This window comes from Thamnophis elegans, chromosome 12 (assembly GCF_009769535.1).
Source record: "Thamnophis elegans isolate rThaEle1 chromosome 12, rThaEle1.pri, whole genome shotgun sequence".
NCBI lineage: Eukaryota > Metazoa > Chordata > Lepidosauria > Squamata > Colubridae > Thamnophis > Thamnophis elegans.
Window position 1 is genome coordinate 21,236,603 of NC_045552.1, and position 26,655 is coordinate 21,263,257.

Consider the following 26,655-nt stretch of genomic DNA (forward strand, 5'->3'; position numbering starts at 1 on the left):
ACCAAATCCAACAACAAAGAGGAGAAAATACACCACGCACAACAACCAGCAGAAGATTATATCAGTAAGTCAAATACCGCAAAATTAGGTACACTAGAGCAAAAGGAACATTTCTTAGAATCCAACATCATTAAATCCAATCCGCCTTAAAATTAAAAGGCTACACAAAATTGTTGGGGATTTAAAATCATCTCCAAACCTGCATGTGGGAGACAGCACCTTTAAAAAAAAACCATCATATATTTAAATTTTTATATGTATGTAGTGTATGTGCGAGTGTAGATACATACGTCAATGTGTATACATACACACACAAAATGCATATATCATATAATTAGAATTATATGTTTTATATACATTTTGTGGGTATATACATACACACACGTATATACATTTTGTGTATGTATGTGTATATGTATGTACACACATATTTATGTATGCGTATATATATGTATGTGTGTATATATCTATCTATACCTACCTATACCTACCTATCTATATCTATACCTATCTATACCTATCTATACCTATCTATACCTATCTATACCTATCTATACCTATCTATATCTATCTATACCTATCTATCTATATACACAAACGCATATATATACGCATACAGATGTATGTGTACATACATATACACATCCTTACATAGACAAAATGCATATACCGTAATTACAATTTATATGCATTTCATGTGGGTGTACATACACACATAGTGTATGTATGTGTATATATACATAAATACACAAAATACATATAAATGCATATAAAAATTTAATTTATTGATGGTTTTTTAAAAGGCGCTGTCTCTTTCTTATGTGTTGGAGAGAATGTTGTTTGTTGGACTGAACATAGAACATCAAGAGAGTTTTCTTATCCCACATGGCACACACTACATATCCACTCCAGCTTTACTTTTATGGAGGAATTACTGGTTTTTAAGTTAACAGGGCTCTTGTGACTGCTACTCTCATGATGACCTGGGTATCAGCAGAAAGCCCAAAGGCCAGAGTTCAGAATGGTGCCACTAGGAGGTCATTGGGAGAACCACTCTTTCCTCCATCCATATTATCAGGAAAAGGTCAGGGTCCTTCATAAAACACATGGACATTTACATTCATTCAACCATGGCACAAAGGAAACACACCATCAAGCCTTCCAAAACCAGCTCTGTCTTTCCCCTGCACAACACACACCTATCAACATCAGCACATATAAGATCATGAGCTCAGAGTCCCTTCCAGGACTAAAATAGCAGCAGCAAATAAGCATTGAGAGAGATGGACCACTCTCAAAATTCTTTTCCCCTGGCTTGTCTTGTGCATGAAATGTTCTTGTAGATTATTCCATAACGGATGCTGTTACTAAAGACCAAATCTTGCCCCCTTGGCTGGGCCTACCTTTTCTGTTCTGGGACATAAGGAAACTCCCAGATGAGTGAAGTTTTGTCAATGGAGCTCTTTAAGGGGTAACAGTGAATTACAGTGCCAGCTCTGTTGTTAAAACCAGAGGGATCTGGTTAATGAAGTTAAAAGCCAATTCATGTAACATTTGCCTAAATTTAAAACAACATTAAATAAAATAAAAACAACCTCCACATTAGAAAGGGACAAATAAACTGGAGGTTCCTACAATACTTTCTATGGAAATGATTTATAACTCGACTTGAGGTGTTGCCTCTTCAATTCCCAGAATCCCCTGTAAAGAGCACCTAGACGAGTGAAGCTTTGTCAATGGAGCTCTTTAAGGGTAACAGTGAATTATAGTGCCAGCTCTGTTGTTAAAACCAGAGGGATCTGGTTAATGAAGTTAAAAGCCAATTCATGTAACATTTGCTTAAATTTAAACCTACATTAAACAAGATAAAAACACAAGTTAAAAGCCAATTCATGTAATGTTTCCTTAAGTTTAAACCTACATTAAACAAGATAAAAACATAAGTTAAAAGCCAATTCATGTAACGTTTGCCTAAATTTAAAACAACATTAACCAAAATAAAAACACCCTCTACATTAGAGAGGGACAAATAAACTGGGGGTTCCTACAATCCTTTCCATGGAAATGATTTCTAACCCAAGCTGATGTGTTGTCACTTCAATTTCTAGAATCCCCCGTAGAGAGCACCTAGATGAATGACATTTTGTCACTGGAGCTCTTTAAGGGGTAACAGTGAATTAAAGTGCCTGCTCTGTTGTTAAAACCAGAGGGATCAAAGAAGAGAATCCTTCTTTTCAATTTAAAATGGGGAGAGGAGAACCTATCCCCCTTATCGTCTATACATTTTTAAAATAAGAAACCTCAGATGAATGCTTTAAATCCCGATTTGTGCAAAGTGACTTATTCTTCGCTTCCTGAGTTGTGCTGCTTTTGTTTTTCCTACGAGTTTAAAATAACGTGTACCCATTTCTTACTTTATTTTTTTTTCCTTTGCCAAATGAACAGAACGACAGTGGCCCCTCCAGATGTCCCTGTATAGAAAGGCCAATCAGCTTGTATCTGGCACAAAGGGTTTTTAGGCATGAGATGAACACTTAAAAGCTGAGACTGAAAAACAGAAAGAAGGAGAAAATGATGTTTGGGGGAAATCACTTGCCGGAAGGTTGACCAAGATCATAAAAGTCCCAAGTGGTCCTTTAGTACCGGTTGCTAACCATGAACAGTATCTGCAAAATAGATGGTCTTTCACAGTGGAGAATAGAAGAGCAGATCTGAAGTCTTACAACTGGCCGAGGGGAGACAAAAAAAAAAAAAAAAACACTGCAGATGGTGGAAGGCAGTTCTCTTTCCATTCTGGAATCCAGAAAAAGAGACTGAAGAAAGCGCTATAGTTTGTGGACCTTCGTTTCTCAGCCAGGTGCCAAGACTTCACATTTGCAAAACGCTTGGCAGATAAAACAAAAATTACGGGGACAAAGAGAGGAAATTGGAAGGTGGTTTTGAACAATACTGTGCAGTTGGTCTTAAACAGGGCTTTGGAGGGCTCCCCCAAAACTCCCCAATTTCCTGTAAGCACTGCTTCCATAAGATTTTTTTTTTCCTTCGCGTTCACGGGAGCCTGACAGTTCCTTTATCGTCGAGAAAACCTGTTTTTGAAAGCTTTGATAGTCTTTGCCATCATGGGTGCAATTTCTGCAAAACAAGAGGAGAAAAGACAGAGGTTATTGCATATAAGCAGTTGCATTAAGACACACAGATATATGTAGATTACAAATCTGGATTTGCATTTGAAGGAAACAGTTTCCACTAAAATAGAAGCCAATTCCATTTTACAGGTAGAAAAAAAATCTTTGCAATGCACATATTTAAGTGGCTAGTGATTTCTTTTTCTATGGACCTAAGGACTTATATATTTACATATCACATTAATTTACACATCATTCTGATTTTGGCTATAATGTTGCAATTGTGCAGAATCAGACATTTTGCCCACCAAACCATGCCTCTGAATATGCCTTTTACAGACTGTCTGATAGGATTCTACACGATCAAAAACCGCATTTCTTCAGCTTTTTTGTCTTCAGGAATGCTTCCCATTTTAAAAATTATGGAGAAGCCCCTGCCCCCCAAAAAGAGCTTTTAGTTGCCTATTTAGTTGCCTATTTACCTATATCAAAGGTTAAAATGGACACATTCAAAAATATTTATGCATGGCACCATGTAAAAATAATTGAATCCCATTCGAGATTAATATGAAGTATTTCTCATGAAAACCCTCAATCTTTTTGCAGGATGGAGGAGTCAGCTCACTTACTTTTCACCTGGGGCTTCCTTGGGTCATAGGACACCGATGAAGTGCTGCCCATGGATGAACATGAGAGGCCACTACTAGTACTGGGCCTGTCGTAATCCTGTTCCTCTTCTGCGTGAACGCTGCTACTTTTAGTTGCCGTGAACAATACAGGTTTGATTCTGAGGAAAGAGAAGATGGTGAGCGGTGAAGAATTGACCACTGCAGAGTCAAAAAATGTGCTTGCCAAGGCAATTTCTGTAGCAGAGCCTGGACTGTAATAGACAGAGAAAATGTGTCACCCAGGAGCAACCAGAGTTGCTGAAGATCAATTACTCCCTCTTCATTCAAGCATCATCAGGAATTTGGATCTGGAAAAATACATTTTACTTTTCTCCCCATTGTTGAGAGCCAGGTTACTCTCTCTTAGTGGCCTGCTCATCACCTTTTTAAAAAAGGTTAACAATTCCTTCTCTCAGAGAGAATGATTTAATTACAATCATAAAAGGGATGACAGCTGCTGTATGAAAACACAGCTGGAAGCACATGTGATGCCTATATTGGGTTCATAGGTATCTAAACTAGCCATGGCATCATCATGCACAATGTTGCGTCTCCTCTCCAAATGGATGCTGACAGGCAGGATAGACACAGCCTCCCATATTTCTTTTCCCTGCAGCTTGTCACTGTTCTCCCAAGAAGAAGATAAAGTCAAAGCCTTCATAGAAAACATACTTAATCTTCTCTGGAGCAGCCGCTCCTCCAGTCCCAAATTTTTCTTGTCTTCTCCTCACTTCCCGGGGTGGCTTGACTGTTGAGTTGACAAATGCCATCTTAGCTACTCTGGCTAAAAGAGGAGAGCAAAACCAAAATTTAAGACAATTTGAATTTCCCACACATTACTGAAGACACTTTCTGGAGCAAGGCTTTTTAAGACTTATGTAGACAGCCCTCAACCTACAACCAAAACTGAGACCCATATTTCGTGAAATGAATAATTGTTAAGTGAATCTGGCTTCCCCTCTTCAATTTGCTTGTTGGAAGATGGCTGGAAAGGTCACAAATGGTCATTAAATGAATGGTTGTAAATTGAAAGCTACTTGTAATAGCATGCAGAAGTAGTAATTTTGCATTATTTATCCTGCCCTTGTGCCAGGACAGTCAAATTTCAAAGGGAAAACTGTTCCCTTCCCTTTTTTCATGTATGTCGCTAACTTCCCAACTGTCAAATAATGCAAGGACTTACAAAAGAAAAAAAAAACACCGCACACTTCTTTCCGATTAAAAAATGATTTGCTAGCCTTTTTCTCCCCTGCCCCTTCTTATCTCCATGCCCGCTCAATCGCTCAGTCCAGCCTTCTACCTTTGGGTTTATTGGCGTGAGCTGAACGGATGTTTTGCGTTAGCATCAGAAGTCGCTGCTCTCGAGCATCATGCAGCCGTAGGTACATTTCCCTCCAGCTCTCAAACTCATCTGGCTTCTCCTTCTTGAAGTCACGCTGGCAATGATTGTGCCACAACTGATCTGTGTCTTCAGTTAAAACCTGGAGGCCAAGAGCAAAGGAAGATTGAGCCTAGAGTTGGAATATCTCTGAAATCTTTATGAACCAAGATCTAGTTGTCCAAGATGCAAATTTGCTTACTAGAAGATATACCCTCAGGTTTCAAAACAAGTCCAGGGAAATATTACAAAACTCCAACTTGTAAAATCAAGTGCAGTCACATGAATGCCTCACAACTTACAACTAAAATTCTGGTCCCAACTACAGGTTTGAATTGCGAACTTAACATCTTTTCCTTTGGGGTTATTTGCTGGAGAAAAATGAAATCACTTTTGTCAACAAGGACAACTTGGAGGAAGGAAAATTCTGTCCTCTCTACTATTTGGACTGGTGATAAAGGAAGCAATGCCAAGGCTTACATAATGGCCTTCTGGATGCACAGAGCCTCTTTGGCTCTTCTTAAGAGACTTCTTAAATCCCTGCCCCTTAGTCCTTTTGCTGCCATTCATCCTCGTGGTGTTTGAGAAAATTAAGGGGTGGAGGTGCTTCCCATCTCTAAAGTCCCTTTGTCTTGCTTCTTCTTTATTTGTTCCTTGGAGGAATACTTAAGGAGAACAGCAGCTGGTGACAAACACATGGCAACTTCACCAAGATCCAGTTGAATTCCCTCTGCCAAATATGCTTGGGTAATTAAGAGCAGGTTTCTGAGCTACCTATTACTATACCCTTAATGGGAGAGGCTGCCACAGAAGGGAACTTGTCCATTAGGTTCACTAGCTAATAGCCAAGTCCCAAAATTCATTTGGGGGGGGGGAGAGGTGTTACAATGCAATCTCAGTATCTTCATCCCAATTCCAAATGCCAATTTGATGGTACTGGTATCATGTACCGTGTAAAATTTCTGCTAAGGACCTCCGAGACATCCATTCACCTTGCAGAGCAGGTCAAAATTAGTTGACCTGTACAGCCATGTTTCTCAACCTGACAGCTTTCAGGTGTGTGGACTTCAACCACCCCCGATGGGGATGGTTGGGGAACTCTGGGAGTTGAAGTCTACATATCTTAAAGTTGCCAAAGTTGAGAAATATCACTCTACAGAAACAAAGAGTTTCTCAAAACTTTTCCACAAAGTTTTCATTTTCTAGGGCTGAGGATCTTCTCTACTATCTAATCACAGTGCTATCATTTTACTAACTCTTTAAGATATCATTGTCAGAGGTTGTATTATTATATAATGAACTTTATTTTTATTATACTTAATTGATATCCTTCAATTAGATTTTTCCTGTATATATTGTGGTCTTGCATATTTATGTCATCTGAATAAAAATAGAGGGTTTTTTCTTTAAATACAGCATTCCCTATACCTAATTTTATACCAGCTGTTTTTGAGTTACATCCATAGATAGAAACCACACCTCATTCCCTCTTATCTGGTAACACTCACGTGATTGCACTCCTCGATGCGATACAACTGCTCTGGGGTGCAGCGTTCCAAAACAGGCTCAAGTACAGAATATGGGACACCGCCTACTTCGTAGATGGCTAGGAGAAAAAAGCAGACAGATCTTTTTTCATTTTCAGGGCATATTTTCCAAACAGGAGACAGGTATTTGATTTTACATGCATAGCAAGACATGGAAGCATCTTCTGAAATCCAGGAGGCATAAAATCAGCTAAGTATGGATAGAAGAACCAGAATGTTTTCTACGATGCACAAAGGAACCATGGTCATGCAAAATATAAAACCTAGATGTTGTCCAAATCAAGTTTCCCCAACCAACTAGAAAGAAAGGCAAGGAACAACAGAATGGCTGATTGCTTTAGGACTAAACAAAACTAAGTAAGCCACAGCCACTGTCAGTTTATCCCATTTGCTTAACCATGAACTATTCTTTCATGGATCATTCCATGTTAATCCCAACTTCACCTCAAATCAGAAAATAACATGATTGTAAGAGAAAAGGAGCTTTGAAAGAGAACTTGTCAACTGGATGGAGGAGCAATGAATTAAGCAGTCCTCTAATGGAAATGTTTGCGTGACAGTTATGCAAGCAGTCCTTGACTTCTGGCCACAATTGGGATCAAAATCTCCACAACTAATGAAGATAGTCTAGCGAGTTATGCCTGATTTAAGACCTTTTTGGCCAGGGTTGCTAAGTGAATCATGCAGTCCTTAAGCAAATCCAGCTCCCCCCCCCCCCCCCCCCCCGATTTTGCTTCCTGAGAAGACTGCAAATGGCAATCGCGTGACCCCAGGATGCTGCAACTGTTATGAATACATGCTGGTTGCCAAGTGTCTAAATTCTGATCGCCCAGCAAGGAGATGCTGTTGACAGTTGTTAAGTGTGAGGACCAGCTGTAAGTCCCTTTTTTCAACTCCAATCAGTCCTTAACCAGATGGTTGTAAGTCAAGGACTCCCTGTATTACAGGGAGGTGGGCTGCCATATAAGTAAATAAGTAACTATCCCGATCCAGTTCACTGTCAAACCCCTTCCCCTTCACAGGCCGACAACTATCGGACTCACAGTCAATATTATTGCTGAGCACCCGGATGCATTGCTCATGAAGAGTCATCATCTTCGGAAGATAGGCAGTCTTGGAGCCCGAGTACACCTGCATCTTGGAATTCAGCCGACGTCCTGTGAAACCAGCCTCATCCTCTGCAGTTGGGGAGGAGAGGGCTGCAAGGTCAGGGCAAAAGACTCATTAGAGACCAGGGTATCCAGCATGGAGGTCACAGAAGACCAAAAACTTATTCCAACCCCACCAGATGATTTTGGAAAAATTCACAGTGTTTGCACTGATTTATAGCTACCGGACACGTTTACATACAGGCACGCCTGTTTGTAAAGGCATTTCCATTATTTATTTATTTGTTGAATTTATTGGCCTCCAATCTCACTGTGGCACTACTATGGGTGGCTTGCATGGAAAATCACTGCTTCCAACTCAAGGGACTAAACCCAAATTGTGGATAGTGAATGTAGGCTATCTTGTGCTTTGAAAAGATGATTTATTTGTGCTTTTAATATGAGGCAGATGATTCCTCACTGCACAAAAAAAACCTTCATGGTTGAACAACTAAGATGCAATGTGCTTGGAAGCAAAGCCACAATCACATTCCTTGTCATATTACTTACTAAGACTGTATTAGTATTATTCTTCTCTTCCTTCCTACTACCTATCTTTTTCCCACTTTTGCTTGTATCTTTCAATTTATATTGTTTTATGTGTTTCCTAGCATAATTTGATTCATTAGTAACCTATGACTATCACTAAGTGTTGTATCTTATGATTCTTGACGTATTCTATTTTATTTTTCTTTAGGTACACTGAGAGCATTTGTACCAAAGACAAATTCCTTGTGTGTCCAATCACACTTGGCCAATAAAGAATTCTATTCTATTCCTATTCTGTTTTTATTCTCTCCTAATTCCTATCCCTATTCTATTCATTCTTTCCTCATTCTTTCCTAATTCTATTCTATTCTTTCTTTCATAATTTCATTCTATTCTATTCTATTCTATTCTATTTTCTTTCCGTCTCGGGAAGCATCAGAGAAATGATCAACTACCATTGAGCTACTCAACTATTTCCCTGAATCCAAATTGGCATCTATTCTCATTATATTTATAGAGTGGTCTTCCTCCTCTTTCACAGGAGGAAGGGGTCTAGGTAAGTGAATAAAAGACAAAGAAAAATTCAGAACTTCTACGTGATTTTTTTCCTGTATCACCCAACCTGTCCTCAACCACAACTTTTAGAAATAGTAAATGAAAAGAAGATTCCGCTCCAACTTTACCTTTCCTCTTTGGTTGGACAAATGGGATCGTCTCAAGTGAGGGGAGAGGGCGATAATTTGCCTGAATTGGAGGCAATGGAATGTCAGGGAGCATTGGCAGCACATCAATGAGGATCTGTGGGGGGGGGAAAAGCTCGTGTTTGTTTAAGACAGCTTTGCAAAAGTCCGTATTTGCTGCGTTTGGGGGGGAAAAAAACATCTTTGAAACCAAACAGACTCATGACAAAACTGTCCACTCAACATTTTGAGTAGGCTGTACTTCAACGGAGGTAAATTCAAACGTGTTGAGTATTCTGTCATTAGGAACGATGGGGAGTTCAAAGAACAACTCTCTTATCTTCTACTTTTTTCAGTGCTAAGTGCTGTCTACCTACCAACTTATAGGGCAGGGATGGCAAATCTTTTTTGGTTGCCGTGCCACAAGCGGGGGGGGGGAGCACCAGGGGGGGCGCGTGCGCTGGCATGCCACACCCATAATGCTATAATGCTCAAAAATTGGCTCTACGGACAAACCAGAAGTCACCATTCCCAAACTTCCGGGTTCTCCGTAGGTCCATTTTTCACCTTCTGGAGGGCAAAATGTGCCCTACGAGCAAACGGGAAGTGACTTTCGGTTTGTCCATAGGGCCGTTTTTCGACCTCCAGAGCCTTCAGGGAAGCCCCCTAAAGGCTCGGGAGGGCGAAAAACAGCCTCAAAAGAAGGCCAAAGTCAGCTAGGCAATGTCTCACATGCCCTAACAAATGGTTCGGCATGCCACCTGTGGCCAGCTCAACGTCACTCCTGTCAGGAGCACCTGTGGTGGCCCTAGTGCTCTGCCAGCAAAAATAGGCTTCCAAGCTCCATTTTTGGCTCCCATGGCCTCCTGCAACCCTCTGCCAGCGAAAACGGAGCTGGGGAGGGCCTCTCAAGCTCCGTTTTCATTGGCAGAGGATTACCGGAGGCTGTGGTAGCCAAAAACAGAACCCAGGAGCCTGTTTTTGCTGGCAGACACAATACAAGCCAGTCCATCGCTGTTTCCAGAGTGGCCCCGTGTGCCAGATTGAAGTACCCTGTGGGCTGGATCTGGTCCCCGGGCCTTGAGTTTGACACCCCAGGTCTTGGGAATAATGTTAAAACATTATTTTAAATATATTCCATTACAAACAATAGAAATGATGTAGCTAAATATTTATTTGGCAGGTAATATTATAGTGGCAGAGGGCAAATCCCACTCACTTGCACTTATGTTACCTAATTGGGTAATGAAATATCCAAGCAAACAACCGAGCATGGTGAGCTCCAAGGACTCTCTTCATTTGCACTGGGGAGAAAACTGCACCGACCCCAAGCTAACTTACTCAGCAAGTTTTTGGAGAGGACCGAATTCCATGTTTTATTCCTGTGTAAGTTAATAGATAAGCCCATTCCACTGCATAATATGTCATTTATGATGTTCTGGTCAGAACTAGTTATTAATGGGCCCAAACTCTTAGAAGCACAAGCTGCCTTTGAAGCCTGCAGAACCTTTGTCTGGTATTCACTTCCGTATATTAAAATGTCCCAGGTGCATGCAAGTCCTGATTTCCTCAACCAATATTGCCAAAAGAACCGTCATTTGATGAGTTTAGAGGTCAGGTCTAATGATAAGCGATGACTTACAAATTACAATGGCTAGGTGCATATAACAACATTGTTCTGACCTAGGCTTCCCCAAAAAGCACGAGGCAGAGTCCTGGTCCGGTCAAAACCCCTCTGATTAAACAAATGTGAATTCCACTCATTTACATTCAGCAAGGCCTGGCAAACAGTCTTTCAAAGGAATATTAATGTCTACAGACTTTATCTATTTTGCAAAGCTGCCATGTAAATATTTCCCAAATGAGGTGCTATACAAGGAAAGATGGAGCACACACTCCTGAAACGAATCTAACCGAACGAACAAATTGTTTCCTGCAAAAGCCCCCTCCCCTTTCGCTCCTCTTTTATTTCCTATGGCAGGGGCCAATCACCTTCCACCTGTGACTTTACTTCCAAGTCCACCCTGATTTCTGACTTGTTCTTTTCTTCTGGCAGTTCTGGGCATGCGCACACTGGGAACAGGCTCCAGCTGTTCCTCTGCCTCACTGCTGTCTAGTTCCGTAGGCATCTGACCACTGCCAGATGGCCCTGGTCCCATCTCTGCCTCCGACGCCAAGCATTTGTCAGAGCCTTCTCCAGCCTCCAGGACTGGCCCGTGCTCCTCCCCAACCTCCTCACTATCCAACTCTGATGCCAGTTCTGCTGGCTGCTGGTGCGCCATAACACACACACACACCCAAATAAGCCACATTGTGATTGTGCCTTGTGAACCAAAATGCTAAAAAAATCCCTTCAGTTTGCCTTCAACACCAATGTGGCCGAGAAAAGATAACAGTGAACCAACGATTCCCCCCACGAGAACCCTTACTTTTTTTGTTTTAGGTGCAGAGGCCTCCACCAGTTTCTTCTCACTCGGTGGCTTGGGAGCTTTCCGGCTGGCATCCGAGCTCTTGGCACTTGACTTGGAGCCATTCTGCTTGCTGCTGTGTGCTTTCTCTGGGGCTGGAGCGGTAGTCGGCTTGGCCAGCTTCCTTTTCTTCTTCTGAGGCTGGTCGTAACTCAGATAGGACTCAAAGGACATGGTGGGCTGCTCGTACTCATCCTCCACCTCTCCCTCTCTGGGAAGGGAGAACCCTGCAGGCCTCTTGTGTGATTCGAAGACTTTGGGTTTGGCTTCAGAGGTTTTAAAGCTGCTGGAACTCTTCTTCTCCTTGTTCTTATGAGGAAAGTCTCCCTCAGGTTTTGGTTTCTCCTGATCTACACATATGGTTTCCAGGCTAAATTTTATCTTCTCTGCTTTGGCCTTTTCCAAGTCATGAGTTTTTTGTTTCTTCCTATGTTCATTCAAGCTATCCTCCAAGTCAAAGTGGGTCTTCTGTCTCTTGATGCCGCTGCTGCTGGCACCATCTTTTTTCTTCTCTCGCTTGAGGCTGTCTGGGGCCTTCAGCTTCTCCTTGCTGCTGCCTGGTAAGGAAGCTTCGTGGAAGGAAGAAGAAGCCTTTGGCAGCCTCTCTGAGCTGAACACGGAGGCCTTGTCTTCACCCTTGGCTTCTGGCCGCTGCCTCTCTTTGTGAGAAGATTTAGGCTCTTTGCTCTGACTTGTACTAGGTTTCTCTTGAGAGTCACTGAAATGCCTATGATGAGTAACTTCTGGTGGGTCCTGAAACGGGGGGCTTTTCATCCCCTTTTGAGAAAAGGATTTTTGTTCCTTCTCTTGTTCTTCAGCACGGCAGAGGTCCATATAGAGTTCCTGAGGACTTTCACTGAGCTCAGATGAGACGGCATGGCCATAGTCAGAACACTCCTGGTCAGAGGACCCTCTCCTCCATGACCTGTCTTGTGGGATGCCATAGCTGACCTCCTGATGGGATTTCTCTGGCTCTGAACACCTCTTGACCTTTTTAGTTCCACAATCCAACTCGTATGACTGGCTGCAAGAAGGCTGGTGTGTCTCTGAGCAGCCCTCTTTGGGCAACAGATCTCGGTGTCGTTTCCTAGAAAGGTTTCGGTCCTGTTCTGTAGGTTCAAGATTATGCCTTAAAAAAACAGAGAAAGAATTGGATTATTGATTTTGATCAAAGATTACTGAAAACCTAAGCTAAAGCTATGATTGCTTAGTTCCATCTTCTTAACAATGAAATAGAATGCAGCCAACCTCTACCTTTCTAGACTAGAACTTAGAATAGGATAGAACTGGAAGGGACCTTGGAGATCTTCTAGTCCAACCCCCTGCTCAAGCAGGAGACCCGATACCATTTCAGACAAGTGGCTGTCAAGTCTCTTCTTAAAAATCTGCAGTGATGAATTACACACAACTTCTGAAGGCAAAGCTGTTTCACTTGTCAATTGGTCTCGTTGTTAGGAAGTTCCTCCTTATTCCAGGTTGCTTCTCTCCTTCATTAGTTTCCACTCATTGTTTCTTGTCTTACTTTCTGGTGCTTTGAAAAATAAGCTGACCCCCCTCTTCTTTGTGGCAGCCCTCAAATATTGAAACACTGCTTTCATGTCACCCCTAATCCTTATTTTCTCTAGACTAGCTATACCCAGTTCCTGCAACCATTCTTCATATGTTATCTATAAAGCTTGCACATTGTCCCCCCTTTTACATTATTTTTGCCAAACTATCTTGATCTTTCATTGTTTATATTCTCTCTGGCTATTAACATTTGGCACATTCCACCAGGCAGTGGAGCTGTATCAGGAAACAGAGCTTCAAATTGTTTTTGAGGGCAGATGAACTATACAAGGGGATTGTCTGTTAAGAAAGAGATATTATAAAAGCCCAACTCACCGCACTTTTTCCTGTGAAACTGGCAGCAGCTTCTTCCATATTGCTACCAAGTTCTTGGCAAAGATTCCAACCTGTTCATGTTTTCGTAAACTATTCACACTCTTTCCGACTCCAGTCTCCTGCGAAAAGGATGTAGGAAAACAGCTTTGACAATGACAGCTAGTTAACATCTGAGTTCATACAACATGCTAAGCCTACAACAAATAAACCAATTATGGCTGAATGCAAGGTATGAACCCAACCCAACTGTAACTTATTCAAAGCACAGTGATGGCTTAGCAGGATATACATGGAACAATAAAATATTTTTGTTTCTATATTTTGCAGGGTTTGAGCCTTCCCATTTGTAATTCGGACCAAGCCATCACAACAGGACAGATTTAGCCGCATCCTGGCTTAGATGGTTAGGGCAGGGTGTGTGTGTGTGTGTGTGTGTAAGAGAGAGAGGGAGGGACGGAGGGAGAATTATGTTTTGTTGTTATTGGGTTTTACTGCTGTTGTGAGACACCATGCCATCAAACCTTTTAAATAAATAAATAATCAACCAATCAATCTTCAGTGAGATTGCCCTCTTTCTATGCAGATTTCCAACTTCTTACTCCGCAGAACCTCCATCCTGGGCAGCAATACTTGGAATCTCCAACAGAACTAAGTTTCCAAGCGTAAGACATGGTACTACAAAATAACTTACCTGAAGAATGTCAATTGTCATTGGCAGTTCAGAAAGTCTCTTCAAACTCTTCAACAGCTGCAGAGGGGAATAGAAAAGGGTTGAGAACTCAGCTCTGTAATGGAGAGCTTTTTTCCCCCCACAGTAGTCAAGAAGTTCAAAAAACAAACCCACAGAGCTGCTAAGATGCCACAGAAGGAACAGACCTAATATTTTGCAGACAAATGAAGCAGATCAAAAATCTTATAGTTGCAGCAATCCCATCCAAAGATTGTAGGCTTGCCCAGAGGGCTCTAGAGCTGCTTGCCCCAAATATTTTTGGAGACTACCCCTCCATCCCTGAATCAAAAGTAAGAGAAAATCCAGTTGGATTAGAGGCAAGTTTCTCCCAGGGAGAATATTTCTGGATACCTGCAACAGTTTGAAGAGTTTGGGAAAGGCTCCCCATATATCAGCCTCATTGACCTTCTTCTCATGATAGCTAAGCCTTGGTGTAACAATGCTGATCAACAGAAGTGTTCGATAATAAGGGGGGGCAGGAAACCCACTCTCATCTTTCATCATGGTAGGGAATTTCATTAAACCAACCAATAGCTTAACAAATGTAATACAACATCCATCAAATGGCAGCCTTCCAAATTGTAATACATTTTCTTTTAAAGGCAGCCTTCCCCAACCTGGAGCCATGCAGCTGCTGGAGAGGACCACTTCTAGTGTCCTCAACCAACATGACCAACAGTTGGGAGTCCCAACTGTAAAAATTCTGGACAATGACAACTGGGTATCAAAAGTGGTTTTTATTTTTGAAAAGGTGACTGGACTGATTTTTTTTTAAAGAAAAAGGAAGAGGCTTCACTTTCTATTCTAGAATCTTGATCCGTTGCGTTGGATGGTGTGGGAGATGGAATGACAGTTATTGGCAGTTGAAGGACAGTTGACTGACCTTCTATCTCTCATACCATCCAATACAGCTGATCAAGATTCCAGGATAGGAAGCAAAACATCTTATTTTTCTTTTTAAAAAAAACCCAGCCCAGTTGCCTTTTCAAAATAAAAACCATTTTTAATACAACTAAGATCTGGATGACTGAAAATCGTTATAGACTTATGACAACTGGGGTTAAAAGTGGCTTACATCCACACAGAAGCATTTTTGATCTCTAAAATTAGTACTCAGCTGTTCTGGTACCTTTATTCTTCTAGAATTTTTAACATCTAATCCCAAACAGAGCTGAATATGCTTTCTTCCATTCCAACAGCTTTTTCAATTCTGAACTATTTTTTTACATGTTCCATCTGACCATTCACCAATAATTTGCGGAATTTTAAGAGCCAATGTTTCTAAAATTTGTTTCTACGTAACAATTTATATCATTTGTCCTAAACTCAGAATCAAGGTTTATTTTACTGTACTCTAGTATTTGGGTTATCAGGATACCAAGCTCTCTGGTGTTTGAGTTGCCTGTTGAACTCAAGTCATTCTCTCTCAGCCCAGCCCACCTAACAAAGTTGTTGTTGTGAAGAAATTAAGAGGAGGATGGAATATTAGGTATGCTGGCTGCCTTGAGTTATTTATAAAAATAATCAAGGTTGGCTAAAATTAAATAAATGTAAAACAAAAGGTGGCAGAACAAAAATCAGACAGAAAAGAGGATTTCTGGAGAGCACAAGAGCGCCATCTACTGATCATAAACTATTAGACCTACTGAATTCCATAGAGGGTGCATAAAGGTGTAGATGAGGTGGGGATAGAATTAGAGGTGGGGGGCAAATCTTTCTGAATTGCTTTGATTACATTGTCTGGCATGTGTTTGCAGCCCAATATGCTTTATCCCTGCAGGTTCTTCCGTCAGAAAAAAATATGACTCAAGAGGGGTTACAGTTGCAAAATAAAATTTCTCCTTCTTCTTTTCTACAACAGAGATGAAAATGAATGGCAGAGGTGTGCTGTACAAAATCAGGACAAGCAGGGATTATTGAAGGCCACAATAAAATTTGCACACAGAATTTGGAAACTCTTCCTGGGTAAATTACCGGAGAAAATTTAGAAACCAGCCAGGGGAACAACTCTTCACAATTCTTCAGAGGGACACAGAGAGCCCTTTAACCAACTGGCATAGTTAACCACAGCAACAAGTTTGCCAAGTATCTGCCCTTATTCCCAAAGCCAGCAAAAGGAAGAGAAAGCTGTCTCTTCTCTACATTCCAATACATTAAAGATTATCCCCAATATCTCCAAAAATCATACTACATTTATAAATTCTCCCAATGGAGTAAAAAAAAACCTGCATTCATCTCAATAATGGGCTAGAAGTTCACACTTTAAGCAAAAGTTGAGATTTTCCACAGTAAATAAGCCTTTCTCCCAAATACACATACTTGTGGACGGCACTAATGAAAAGGCAAAGGTAGCAGACAAGCTGTACTTTTCCTTTCTTTCATAATTGATTTTTGTCCTGCAATAAATAGCAGCCAAGTACTAACAACATTTTTCAAAGGATATGTTCCTAAGTGACCCCCTCAAATTTGCACTTTAAAGTGATTCAAAGCATGTCCAAAGTATTTTTAATACACTTCTCCATAGTTCTTAATTCCCAGTCACCAGAAGGAAGGGACCATTTAAATTTGTTTTTTCAAGTAAAGAGGTAAACTCAGATTGCTCCTGACAAAACACAAAATGTTCAAGCCACCATTTCGGTGAAATGCTTTTAGAAGTAACATCTCTTTGCTGGATGACTTAAAGTGCAAGAAAATGCTCTAGAATTAGTTCTGCCCAGTGCTTAGTCTATCACACACCTCCCTTCTTTTCTGTCCTCACATTAAGTCTTTTCAATGTAAAAACAACTATAAACTATCCAGTGGATGCTAATCTGCAAGGTGGAGGAGAAATCCATTGAACCAAAAGAGGTGGGGGGGACGCCAGTCCTTCATCCTTTCAACTGTTATTCAAAGAGCCTCTCTCAGTATCAGCTTCTCACATCTTTAGGACACAAAGAAAATCACTTAGCAGTTACTCCTTTGCAGATTTCTAACTTCTAGTAGAAGTTTTCTTTACGGGTTGTTAGCATAATTAAAAATATTCAGGATTGCAAGAGAGATTTCTTTCAGCAGTTATCTATGTAAAGGTGATGCAAACAGCAGAGATCCTGCACTAGAGTTAATTAAAAAAAAAAAGAACACCAGAGGTGATTCATTGCCAGCATCTTCTTCTGACCCTCCCTGAATGTTTGGAATTAAAAGGTGGGCAACCTGCACAACCCACTTCCCAATTCTGCACAAGGTTCCTCTTCTTGCCAGTGTTGTGGTGGCACTTTTTTGAGACTCACACATTTCTACAAGCCTTTGGCAATTACTATGCAGCCCACTTGATGATAATGACTACAATACTGTTTTTACATTTATTTATTTTTATTAAAAACACACAGAGCAATAAGACACCACTAGAGCCTTTTCATTGGCTAAGCCCTCACCCCTTCAAGGGATAGGACTAGCCCTCTGGAATCCACGACCCCCACCCACCCCACAATCTTGCCTAGTCCATGGAACATAACCGACAACTCATACAACCAGCCCCCCCCCCCTCCCCATCAACGGACATGGATTTCTCCGGCGTTCAAAATTCAGCCGTTAAACGGCTGTTCTCCCCCCCCCCCCCACCCGTTTCTCCCATTGACCATCCATATATGTCCACACATATAAATATATCTCTCGGAGGATGGCCGTTCAATAGATATATATCTATATGTGTGTGTCTGTGATTTGTTACACCTCCCCAGCACAAGTCTCGCCATCCTTAGACTTATGAGTAACTTTGCTGCCACTTTGCATGTACGCTGATCGGCATACATTTAAATGAAATTTCGTGGCGTTCAGCTCTCAAAGAGTCTCCGCCTCCAATATATATATAATATATCCTCAATAGGGGGGTGGGGGAGGGAGTAGGGAGGGGAAGGGGTTTCTTTTAATTGGCCTGAAAAACTCGCAGGGCTTCGTTTGCCCAGTAACGGCCGAGGGGGGGCGCCCCACTTGCACCTTGGCTCGCCCCCTTTTTCTTTTGCTCCCCCCAAAAACACAGTCCCTTTTGCCTTCCCCCCACCCCACCCGCTGCGCAATTCAGCCTCGCCCTCCCAGCTAGCGCCCCTCTTTCACTGGGGTACCCCTCGTTTCTCCCACCTCTCGCCGTGGCCATCCTAAAGGGACCCCCGCTGCCCCCCACCTCGCGGGGTCCCCGCTCCAGCCGCCATTCGGCCACCCCACAACCACTCTCCGCCCAATTCGCTTTTCCCCTCAGGGTCCCCCCTTTTTTTTGTTTTTACCTTCTTCGGTTCCGAAGCGCTAGTGAGCCGAGACTGGAGCTTTCGGACATCTTCTAGCACCGACTCCGCCATTTTTACTCCTGGCGAGGTCTCCTGCTCGGCGGAAGTGGCCGTTGCTTCAACGGCTTCCCAAGAGAACTCTGGGCTTTCCTCCTTCCGAACTCCTGGGGGTTCTCGAATCCCGTTTCGTGGCACCATGTTTATCCCGGGCAAAAAAAGGAAGGGGCGGGGAAAAGGGGCGGGGCTGAAAAAGAAGCCAATCGGCCATCCCCCTTCACCAGCCGGTGCCGCCATTTCGCAATCTGGCAAAGGCTTCACAGCCGAGAAGGCAGGGAAGAAGGAAAAACGCCATCGCGGGTCAGGGCAAACAGTTAAGAAACAGCTGTTAAACGGACGGATGACAACGTCTCCATCTTAAATGAGGGCAAAACCCTTCCTGCTGTGGCATAGCGGCCATTTTGAAAATTGGCAAGAACGTTGCCTGCCACGGTTGGCTCGTTCCTCTCCAAAAAGCGCTTCTGCTTTTTCACCGATTTTTCACATTGCCGAAAGAGTTCAAATAAGGTCTTCATTACCAGTGTGAGGCTTTTTTTGGCCTTTATGGAGGTCATCATCCGTCTGGGCTGGCTCATCATGTTGGAGAAAGCTGGATAAGGACATAAGCATGACCACAGATTAATTGACATTCACTCAAAATGCTTTATATCACATATACTCCTTCCCAGAAGCAGGAATCCAGTTTACAAAGTTTAAAACAACCATTTGCCACCGCTTCTTAAAGCACATTTACAAATTAGAGAATTTAAAGCAGCATTTCTCAGTCTCTACAACTTTTATATGGACTACAATTCCCAAAATTCCCCAACCAACCATGCTGGCTAGGGGATTTTGGGAATTGAAGTCCATTTATCTTAAAAGTTATCAAGATTGAGACTCGCCTTAAAGAGCAGCTTACAAATGTCCACGCAGAACTGTATTTCATGCAATATACCAAGCAAGAGTTTGTTAAATAAAGTATACAGCACAACCACACATAAACCATGATTTTCAACCCCAAAAGCAGGTTTTATAGTCTATGCTAGAGACTAGCAATTATGATTTGTGTGCTTTTAATCTCCCAATCAAAAGGCAATGCACTGCAGGCTCAGACTAAATTCGTACTTTGCATCCAGGTCAGCTGTGGGTTATATTATTACCCTGTTTCCCCCAAAATAAGCCCTCCCCAAAATACTGCAACACAGCAGCAGCCATTAGGTGATCACTGTCACCACCTCCTGCACCTCAAAAATAATAAGACCTCCCCAAAAATAATGCCAAGACTTATTTTGGGGGTCAAAAGAAAATAAGACCTTGTCTTATTTTCGGGGAAACACGGTATGTTTTAACAAGCCACAATTGGCTGGTTTGTATGCATTACATGAGGTAGGCCAGGTTGTCACAAGATCTTTTTGCCCACTATTGTCTCACATAACCCACAAAATGGATGCTGAGAAGATTATGGAATCCATTTCTGAGGGGTAATGTGCATTTATTGGATTATGATAATATTTGCTGATTTTTGTATATAAATCCATTCTTAGGAGCATCTCTGGAGGAGTCTTAAAATCACTCGGGGTCGAGAGGCACACCTGAAGAATTGAAAACACCTTGTAGAAGCTCTCCGAAAATACATGCCATGAGATGGGGCAGAATATCCATTCACAGTATATAGCAGCCCTGATTGGGACTGAGTGCTTTTGTCCCTTCCTATATTTCCAGTTAGGGAGGCTAAATGGAAAATATGGGGATGAGATCCAGTAAATTGAGAACAGGGCAAAGATGGCGGATGGGCTCCAAGCTCAAATGCCATGTTTATACTCCACAAAGCACCCAGACAAAAAACAAAACAAACAAACAAAAAAAACCCCACTCTTTGGATTTTAACTCCCTGTTCAGAGAAACATTTGTGCAAAATAATCTCCCACCAAGAACACACACAAACACACGCAAGCTTGGCATTTAAGAGAGAGAAAATAGCACAGACGAGCTATTCTCCTCAGACTGGTGTGAGGCAAAGTTAATTTGGGGTGTTTACTGCTGCCTTGATCCAAAACAACAGGGCTCTTTGAGAGTTGGAGGCCAGTTCTGGGGAATAAGAGATCTCCTAGGTCAGGGGTGTCAAACCCAATGCCCAGGGGGCGGATCCGTCCCACAGGGCCACCCTGGAAATGGCGAAGGACCAGCCCATGCTGCTTCTGCCAGAGAAAATGGGCTCCTGAGCTCCATTTTCGGAAGTCATGGCCTCCTGCAACCCTCTGCCAATGAAAATGGAGCTCAGGAGGGCCGCATTCATTTTCACTAGCAGAGAGTTACAGGAGGCCATGGCAGCCGAAAACGGAGCTTGGGAGCCTGTTTTCGCTGGCAGAACGCATGGGCCACCACTGCCACCCCGACAAAAGTGACTTTGAGCTGGCCACGCCATCCCGCCTCTCCCCTCCCCCCCATCAAACACAACCCTGATGCGGCCCTCAATGAAATCAAGTTTGACACCCCTGTTCTAGATGAATGTTTTCATGGTCTCTTGTCAGGCTGGGTGAAGAGAAAAGACAGTTATCGTCCATAAAAAAACCCAATAAAGTCATTAATTCCAATGCAGGAAATACAGGTAGTCCTCAATTTAGAAAGGTTCATTTAGTGACGGTTTGAAGTTACAATGGCACTAAAAAAAAGTGCCCATTTTTCACATGACCATTACCGCATGCCGACGGTCATGTCATCAAAACTGAAACGCTCAGCAACTGACTTATATTTATGATGGCTGCCATGTCCTTTTGTGACAATCTGACAAGTCAAGTTGATGGAGATAAGTCAGATTCACTTAAAGACCATGCTACTAACTTAACACCTGCAGGGATTCACTTCACTGTGGCAAGAAAGGTCGTAAAAGGGGGTCAACATTCATTGAACCACTGTTTTGCTTAGCGGCGGAAATTTTGGGCTCGATTGTGGTCGTAAGTTCAAGGACAACCTGTACGCTGAAGGAGATTGTTAAGAAGTTGTGAGAGTTAATAAACCACTCTGCTCTACCTGGCTCTTTCCACTGAACTCGATGCAGTTTCCCCCCCTGCATAAGGAATCTGGAAAGAAAATTTCACTTAAAAAAAAAAAAACCCACTCCCTACGCAGCCTGAAACTGACAGTACAAAGCAGCTTTCAGATTCTGCCACTTTGCTTTGTTGCCACTATAGGACAAAGGCACTAAATCTTTACAATCAGCATACATGCACATCAATTGTGCTTCCCATTTTCTAGGTCAACAGCATTTTGCAAAGCACAAAGAAATTAAAGTCATTTGATACAATACATAAGATGTACAGGAACCCACAGACGTTAACTTCTGTTGCTCACAATGACTGTGATTGATCCAATGTGTTTTTACATAAGATGTTTAGTAATATAAAGGTGGTGTAAAACTGGTTCCCAGCTTTTGTTACACCTAGGCCGCATGCAGTTTTCCTTGCTAATGGTAAGGACAGTTCTGGACAATTAGCACTTGTCCAATAGGACACAAATGGATCTTGTGTGATTTGCTCCATGCGTGCTCAGACACTACAGTATTTGGAGCAAGTTGGGATCTTTGATTGAGAGCCTATTCTGTAAACCCCAGAATAATTTCAGAGATACATATACTATACTGATACACTTAGAATGCCTTACAACAGCTCTGTAAAGTTACTCATAATCCTGCAGATGAAGTCAAAAACTGAGAAAGTCCTAGCTAAATGGAGTTGATGGACTCTCTCTCTCTAAAAAAAAAGAGATGTTGAAAGAACAAAAACTTTGTGCAGGTGCATTGACATTCATGCATTTATATGGAGCTGTGCTTCTCAAACTCAACAACTTAAAGATGGTTAGACGTCAACTCCCAGAATTCCTCAGTCAGCATAGCCAGCTGGGAAATTCTGGGAGTTGAAGTCCACCCATCTTAACAGTTTGCCTTCAGAAGTTGTGGGAGCTTCAGCCCTGGAAGCTTTCCCAGAAGCGACTAGACTGCCATTTGTCAGAAATGAGGTAGGGTCAATATAACCAATATGGTCAAGTGTCAGGATTTAAAATAAATCTAGGGAAAACAAAAATACTAGCTACAAATATGAATACTAAACAAAAGGAAGAACTAGAAGGAATGAGAGGATGTGAAATAGTTAAGAAGGTCAAATATTTAGTTCATATTTCAACCTCAAATGGGAAATTATATAAGTATAATTATGAACCACTTTAGCGTAGTATACAGACAGAGATGAAAAAATGGGAAAAGTTAGTTATCTTTGCTGGGAAGAATAGCAGCAGTGAAAATGAATATTTTATCTAAATTTTTATTTCTTTTCCAAATGCTACCTATACTTAAAAAAGATGTGAACCTGTTAGAATGGCAGAAGGGTATTAATAACTTTGTATGGGCAGGAAAGAAGCCGAAGGTAAAACTAAAAATAATGCAAGATGTGTGTGAGAGGGGAGATTTGAAATTACCCAATTTAAAACTATATTACGATGCAGTAGCATTATCTGTAATTAGTGATTGGATTGATTTAACAAATGATAGGATACTTAATATTGAGGGGTATGTTCTGGTATATGGCTGGCATGCTTACCTGCTATATAACAAAAAAGTGGACAAGAATATCTTAAGGAATGCTTTACTGCGGGTTTGGAAAAAATATCAATACAAATTAAATGATAAGATACCCATGTGGGCAATTCCTAGACATGCAATAGAAAATATGAACATAGTACAAAAACAGGATATAATTACTTACAGACAGCTTCCTACCCTAGAAAGGGGTGTATTACAACTAAAATCCTTAGATGAATTAAAAGAGGAAAAGGTAATTCAAACATGGTTCCAGTATGGACAGCTACAGGCCAGGTGGAAAACAGATAAAAATTGGTTTTATGCAAGTCGAGGATAACTTATTTAAACAAATAAGAGATCAAAGTTTAATGCATATAAAGAGAATATACAATGTATTAATACAGATGGATTCTGAAACAGAATTAGTTAAAGACTGTATGATAAAGTGGGCTCAAAATATTGAAGAACCAATAATGTTGGATACATGGGAAAGAATTTGGGTAAGAAATGTAAAATTTACACAAGCCCAAAACTTGAGAGAAAACTTTTATAAGATGTTTTATAGATGGCATTTAGATCCTAAAAAGTTGGCTTCTATGTATCCGAACTTACAACCCAAATGTTGGAGATGTGATTCTCTCGACGCTACATATTTTCATATATGGTGGACTTGCAAAAAGGTTAAGGCATTTTGGATAAAAATATGGTGGATTATGCAAAATGTTCTTAAAAAAAGGATAAAGTTTACTCCTCAGTTATTTTTGTTAGGTATAATTACTGATTAGAGATTAATTTGATTTTGCACTTAATAACTGCAGCTAGATTGTTGGTGGCGCAATACTGGAAGAAGGAAGACTTGCCTACAATTCAAGAATGGACATTGAAAGTCACAAATTTAGCCAAGATGGCTAAAATATCTGCATATCTTAAGCACCACTCAAATGAGAAATATAAACGAGACTAGAAAAAATGGATTGATTATATACAAAATAAATATGGGACTAAGAAATTCCAGATAGCATATGATTAAGATCAGGAATGATATAAATTGTTTAAAGCTAGCTTAGCAAGGAGGAGCTAAGTTCAATGTAAAGATGTTATCAATTTTCTATTTTTTCCCCAATATATTTTAGACTGTTTTTGTTAAAGATTTATATCGTGTATGGGTTCTGGGAAGTCAGGGGAGGGAAGGCTGGGGGGGAGGGGGGAGGGAGGGATTTATATTAAGCTTGACGAGGGGTGTTAGATTTTAATGTAATATGATCGCACATGTATACTGTCTTCTCTTATTTTTTCTTTAAAACTAGGATATGTTAAGTATATTGATATGGAAGCATAAATACCATCAACATAGATTGGAGTTTGCTCAGAAGCGGAAATACACCAATGAGAGGAAGAGTGGGAAACAGAAGAGAGAACAAAGATGGGGATAGGAGAGAGGGTAAGAGGGGAAGATGAGGAGGATAAGGAGGAGTGGAATGTAGAGAGAGGAGGAGGAGAAAGGAGGGGGAAGTAGAGTCGGAAAGGATGATGGAGGGAAGAAAGGAGGTAGGAGAGAGGTAGAAGAAAGAGGTGTATGGAGAGCAGAAGAGCTAATAATGGATTTTTATCTTTCTGGGCGTTGATGACAAGAGGAACTGATGTAATTACTACTTAATACAATAGGATACTGGCTATGTAATAGTATACATGTGATTGTATGTTATGAAAATGGAAAATAAAAAAGTATATTTGAAAAAAAAGAAATGAGGTAAGGTCTCCTGCTTGAGCTGGGGAGGGTTGGACTAGATGACCTACAAGGTCCCTTCCAACTCTGTTATTCTGTTATCTTCAAGTTGCTGAAGTTGAGAAACAATTGACTTTTTTAAGCAAAAAATGAGGTTTGGGATAAACACTCCTGGAGAGCAGATGCTGGAAATGAGAAGGGAAGCAGTTCCTTCTGCAAAGTTTATCCTCCTTCCTCTTCCATCGGTCAGTCCAGCCTAGAGCAGATCAGAGCCATCTGGGTTCTGGAAAGCTGAAGAGGACGCTTGGCCTCCTCTCTTTCCAGCCCTATCAGGCCCCTCCCTGCGTCACAAACATCCAGTCAGGGGAACAGGCGATATGAGAAGGATGGTCAGCTGGCCAGGCCAAATTGGGGAAAAAGGGGGGAGGGACAGGAGCATTGCCACATTTCAGGGCTTCTGTTGGAGCCAGCAGGGTCATCCAGCGCGTGGAGCAGACGGGCATCGGGTCCTTTCCCTCTACTGGGCCATCCCCCACTTCCAGGTAAGTTCAAAGACAGTGGAGGTTCTGAGCCCAGCTGATGAATTAGCCCAGATCCTCTTTTTTCCATATTCTTTTTTTGCTGGGTGTCGGGAGGGGGCTTCCAAGTCTCTTGAGCTGTTATTGAGCAGGTAACAGAAGTCATTCTGTGAAAGAGTTCTCCGTTGTGAAGGTCTAAAAAGTGAAAAGGAGATGTCAAAACTTAAAATGTCATGGCTGAAACCCCAGACTTTTCTCTGGAAGGTGTGTATATGTATATCTATACATACATACATACATACATACATACATACATACATACATACATACATACATACATACACCCACATATACATTATAGATTTTTGAATATAGACTATAGAAAAGTCTTTTAAAAGTCCTTGAATATTTTTCACAATAGAGACACAAGTTACCTCTCCAGAGACAAAAAAAAATGGGAGGGGGGGCAAATGGGCAGAGGGGAATGAAAATCTAGAAATTGACTCATTAGGGGTTAATTTATGGTCAATCACACCAGTCTTGAAAATGGCCAGGCTGCTTACAACATATCCTGGATTACGGTATCCAGATCTTGGCCTGATCTAACTTCATCCCTTGTGAAGCTAAAGTATCACTTAGCAGTTCTTGGTATCCGATGACGCAGATTACTATGCCACAAAAGGGGGGCGGGGGTGATCTTGAGTCTGCACTTTAAAAGTTTAGCTTGTGGATTTGACCAAAAAGATTGTCGCTTCCAAAAAAAACCTTCATAAAACTGTTTAATCTAATTTGAGAAATTAAATTTTGTTAATTAAAAACAGAGTGAAGAACAAAGAGAGATACCCTATCTAAGAGTGAAGAATTTAGCAAGATACTTACCTACCATGTGAGCACAGAAAGCAGCAATTCCATGAAATGTAGAATTCTTAAATATTGCTCGATAGTTCTGGAGCATGCACAGAATAAACTTGAGTATCCCCCAGTTTTAGATAGCCCTCGAGTTGTGACCCCCAATGAAGCCCAAAATTTCTGTTGCTAAGTGAAACATTTGTTAAGTGAGTTTGCCCCATTTTGCGACTTTTCATGCCACAGTTGTTTAAGAGAATCATTGCCATTGTTAAGTTAGTCACACGGTTGTTAAATGAATCTGGATTCCCCATGGACTTTGCTCGTCAGGTCGCAAAAGGGGATCACATGACCCCTGGGACACTACAACGGTCGTAAATAGGAACTAGTTGCCAAGCATCCAAATTTGATCACATGACCATGGGGATGCTACAAAGGTTGTAAGTGTGAAAAATGATCATGTCATTTTTTTCAGTGCTGTTGTAACTTTGAATGGTCATTAAATGAACCAGTGCAGGTAGTCAAGGACTACCTGTACTGGTATGCAGTTCACTTCAGCCCCAATGTGTATTTCTGTTACATA

General features: G+C 41.4%; 1 protein-coding gene across 1 annotated transcript; it reads right to left on the minus strand.

Moving 5' to 3' along the window:
- Positions 1 to 572: 572 nt before the first annotated feature.
- On the minus strand, positions 573 to 18,487 carry ELOA (elongin A). The gene is made up of 11 exons (XM_032227394.1): positions 18,374 to 18,487; positions 14,079 to 14,135; positions 13,388 to 13,506; positions 11,465 to 12,632; positions 9,039 to 9,153; positions 7,762 to 7,917; positions 6,680 to 6,777; positions 5,094 to 5,274; positions 4,466 to 4,577; positions 3,755 to 3,912; positions 573 to 3,132 (listed from the first exon to the last, which is right to left on the minus strand). The coding sequence occupies exons 1-11, from the start codon at positions 18,443 to 18,445 to the stop codon at positions 3,071 to 3,073; spliced, it is 2,298 nt and encodes a 765-aa protein (XP_032083285.1). The 5' UTR covers positions 18,446 to 18,487; the 3' UTR covers positions 573 to 3,070.
- Between the last annotated feature and the right edge of the window lie 8,168 nt (positions 18,488 to 26,655).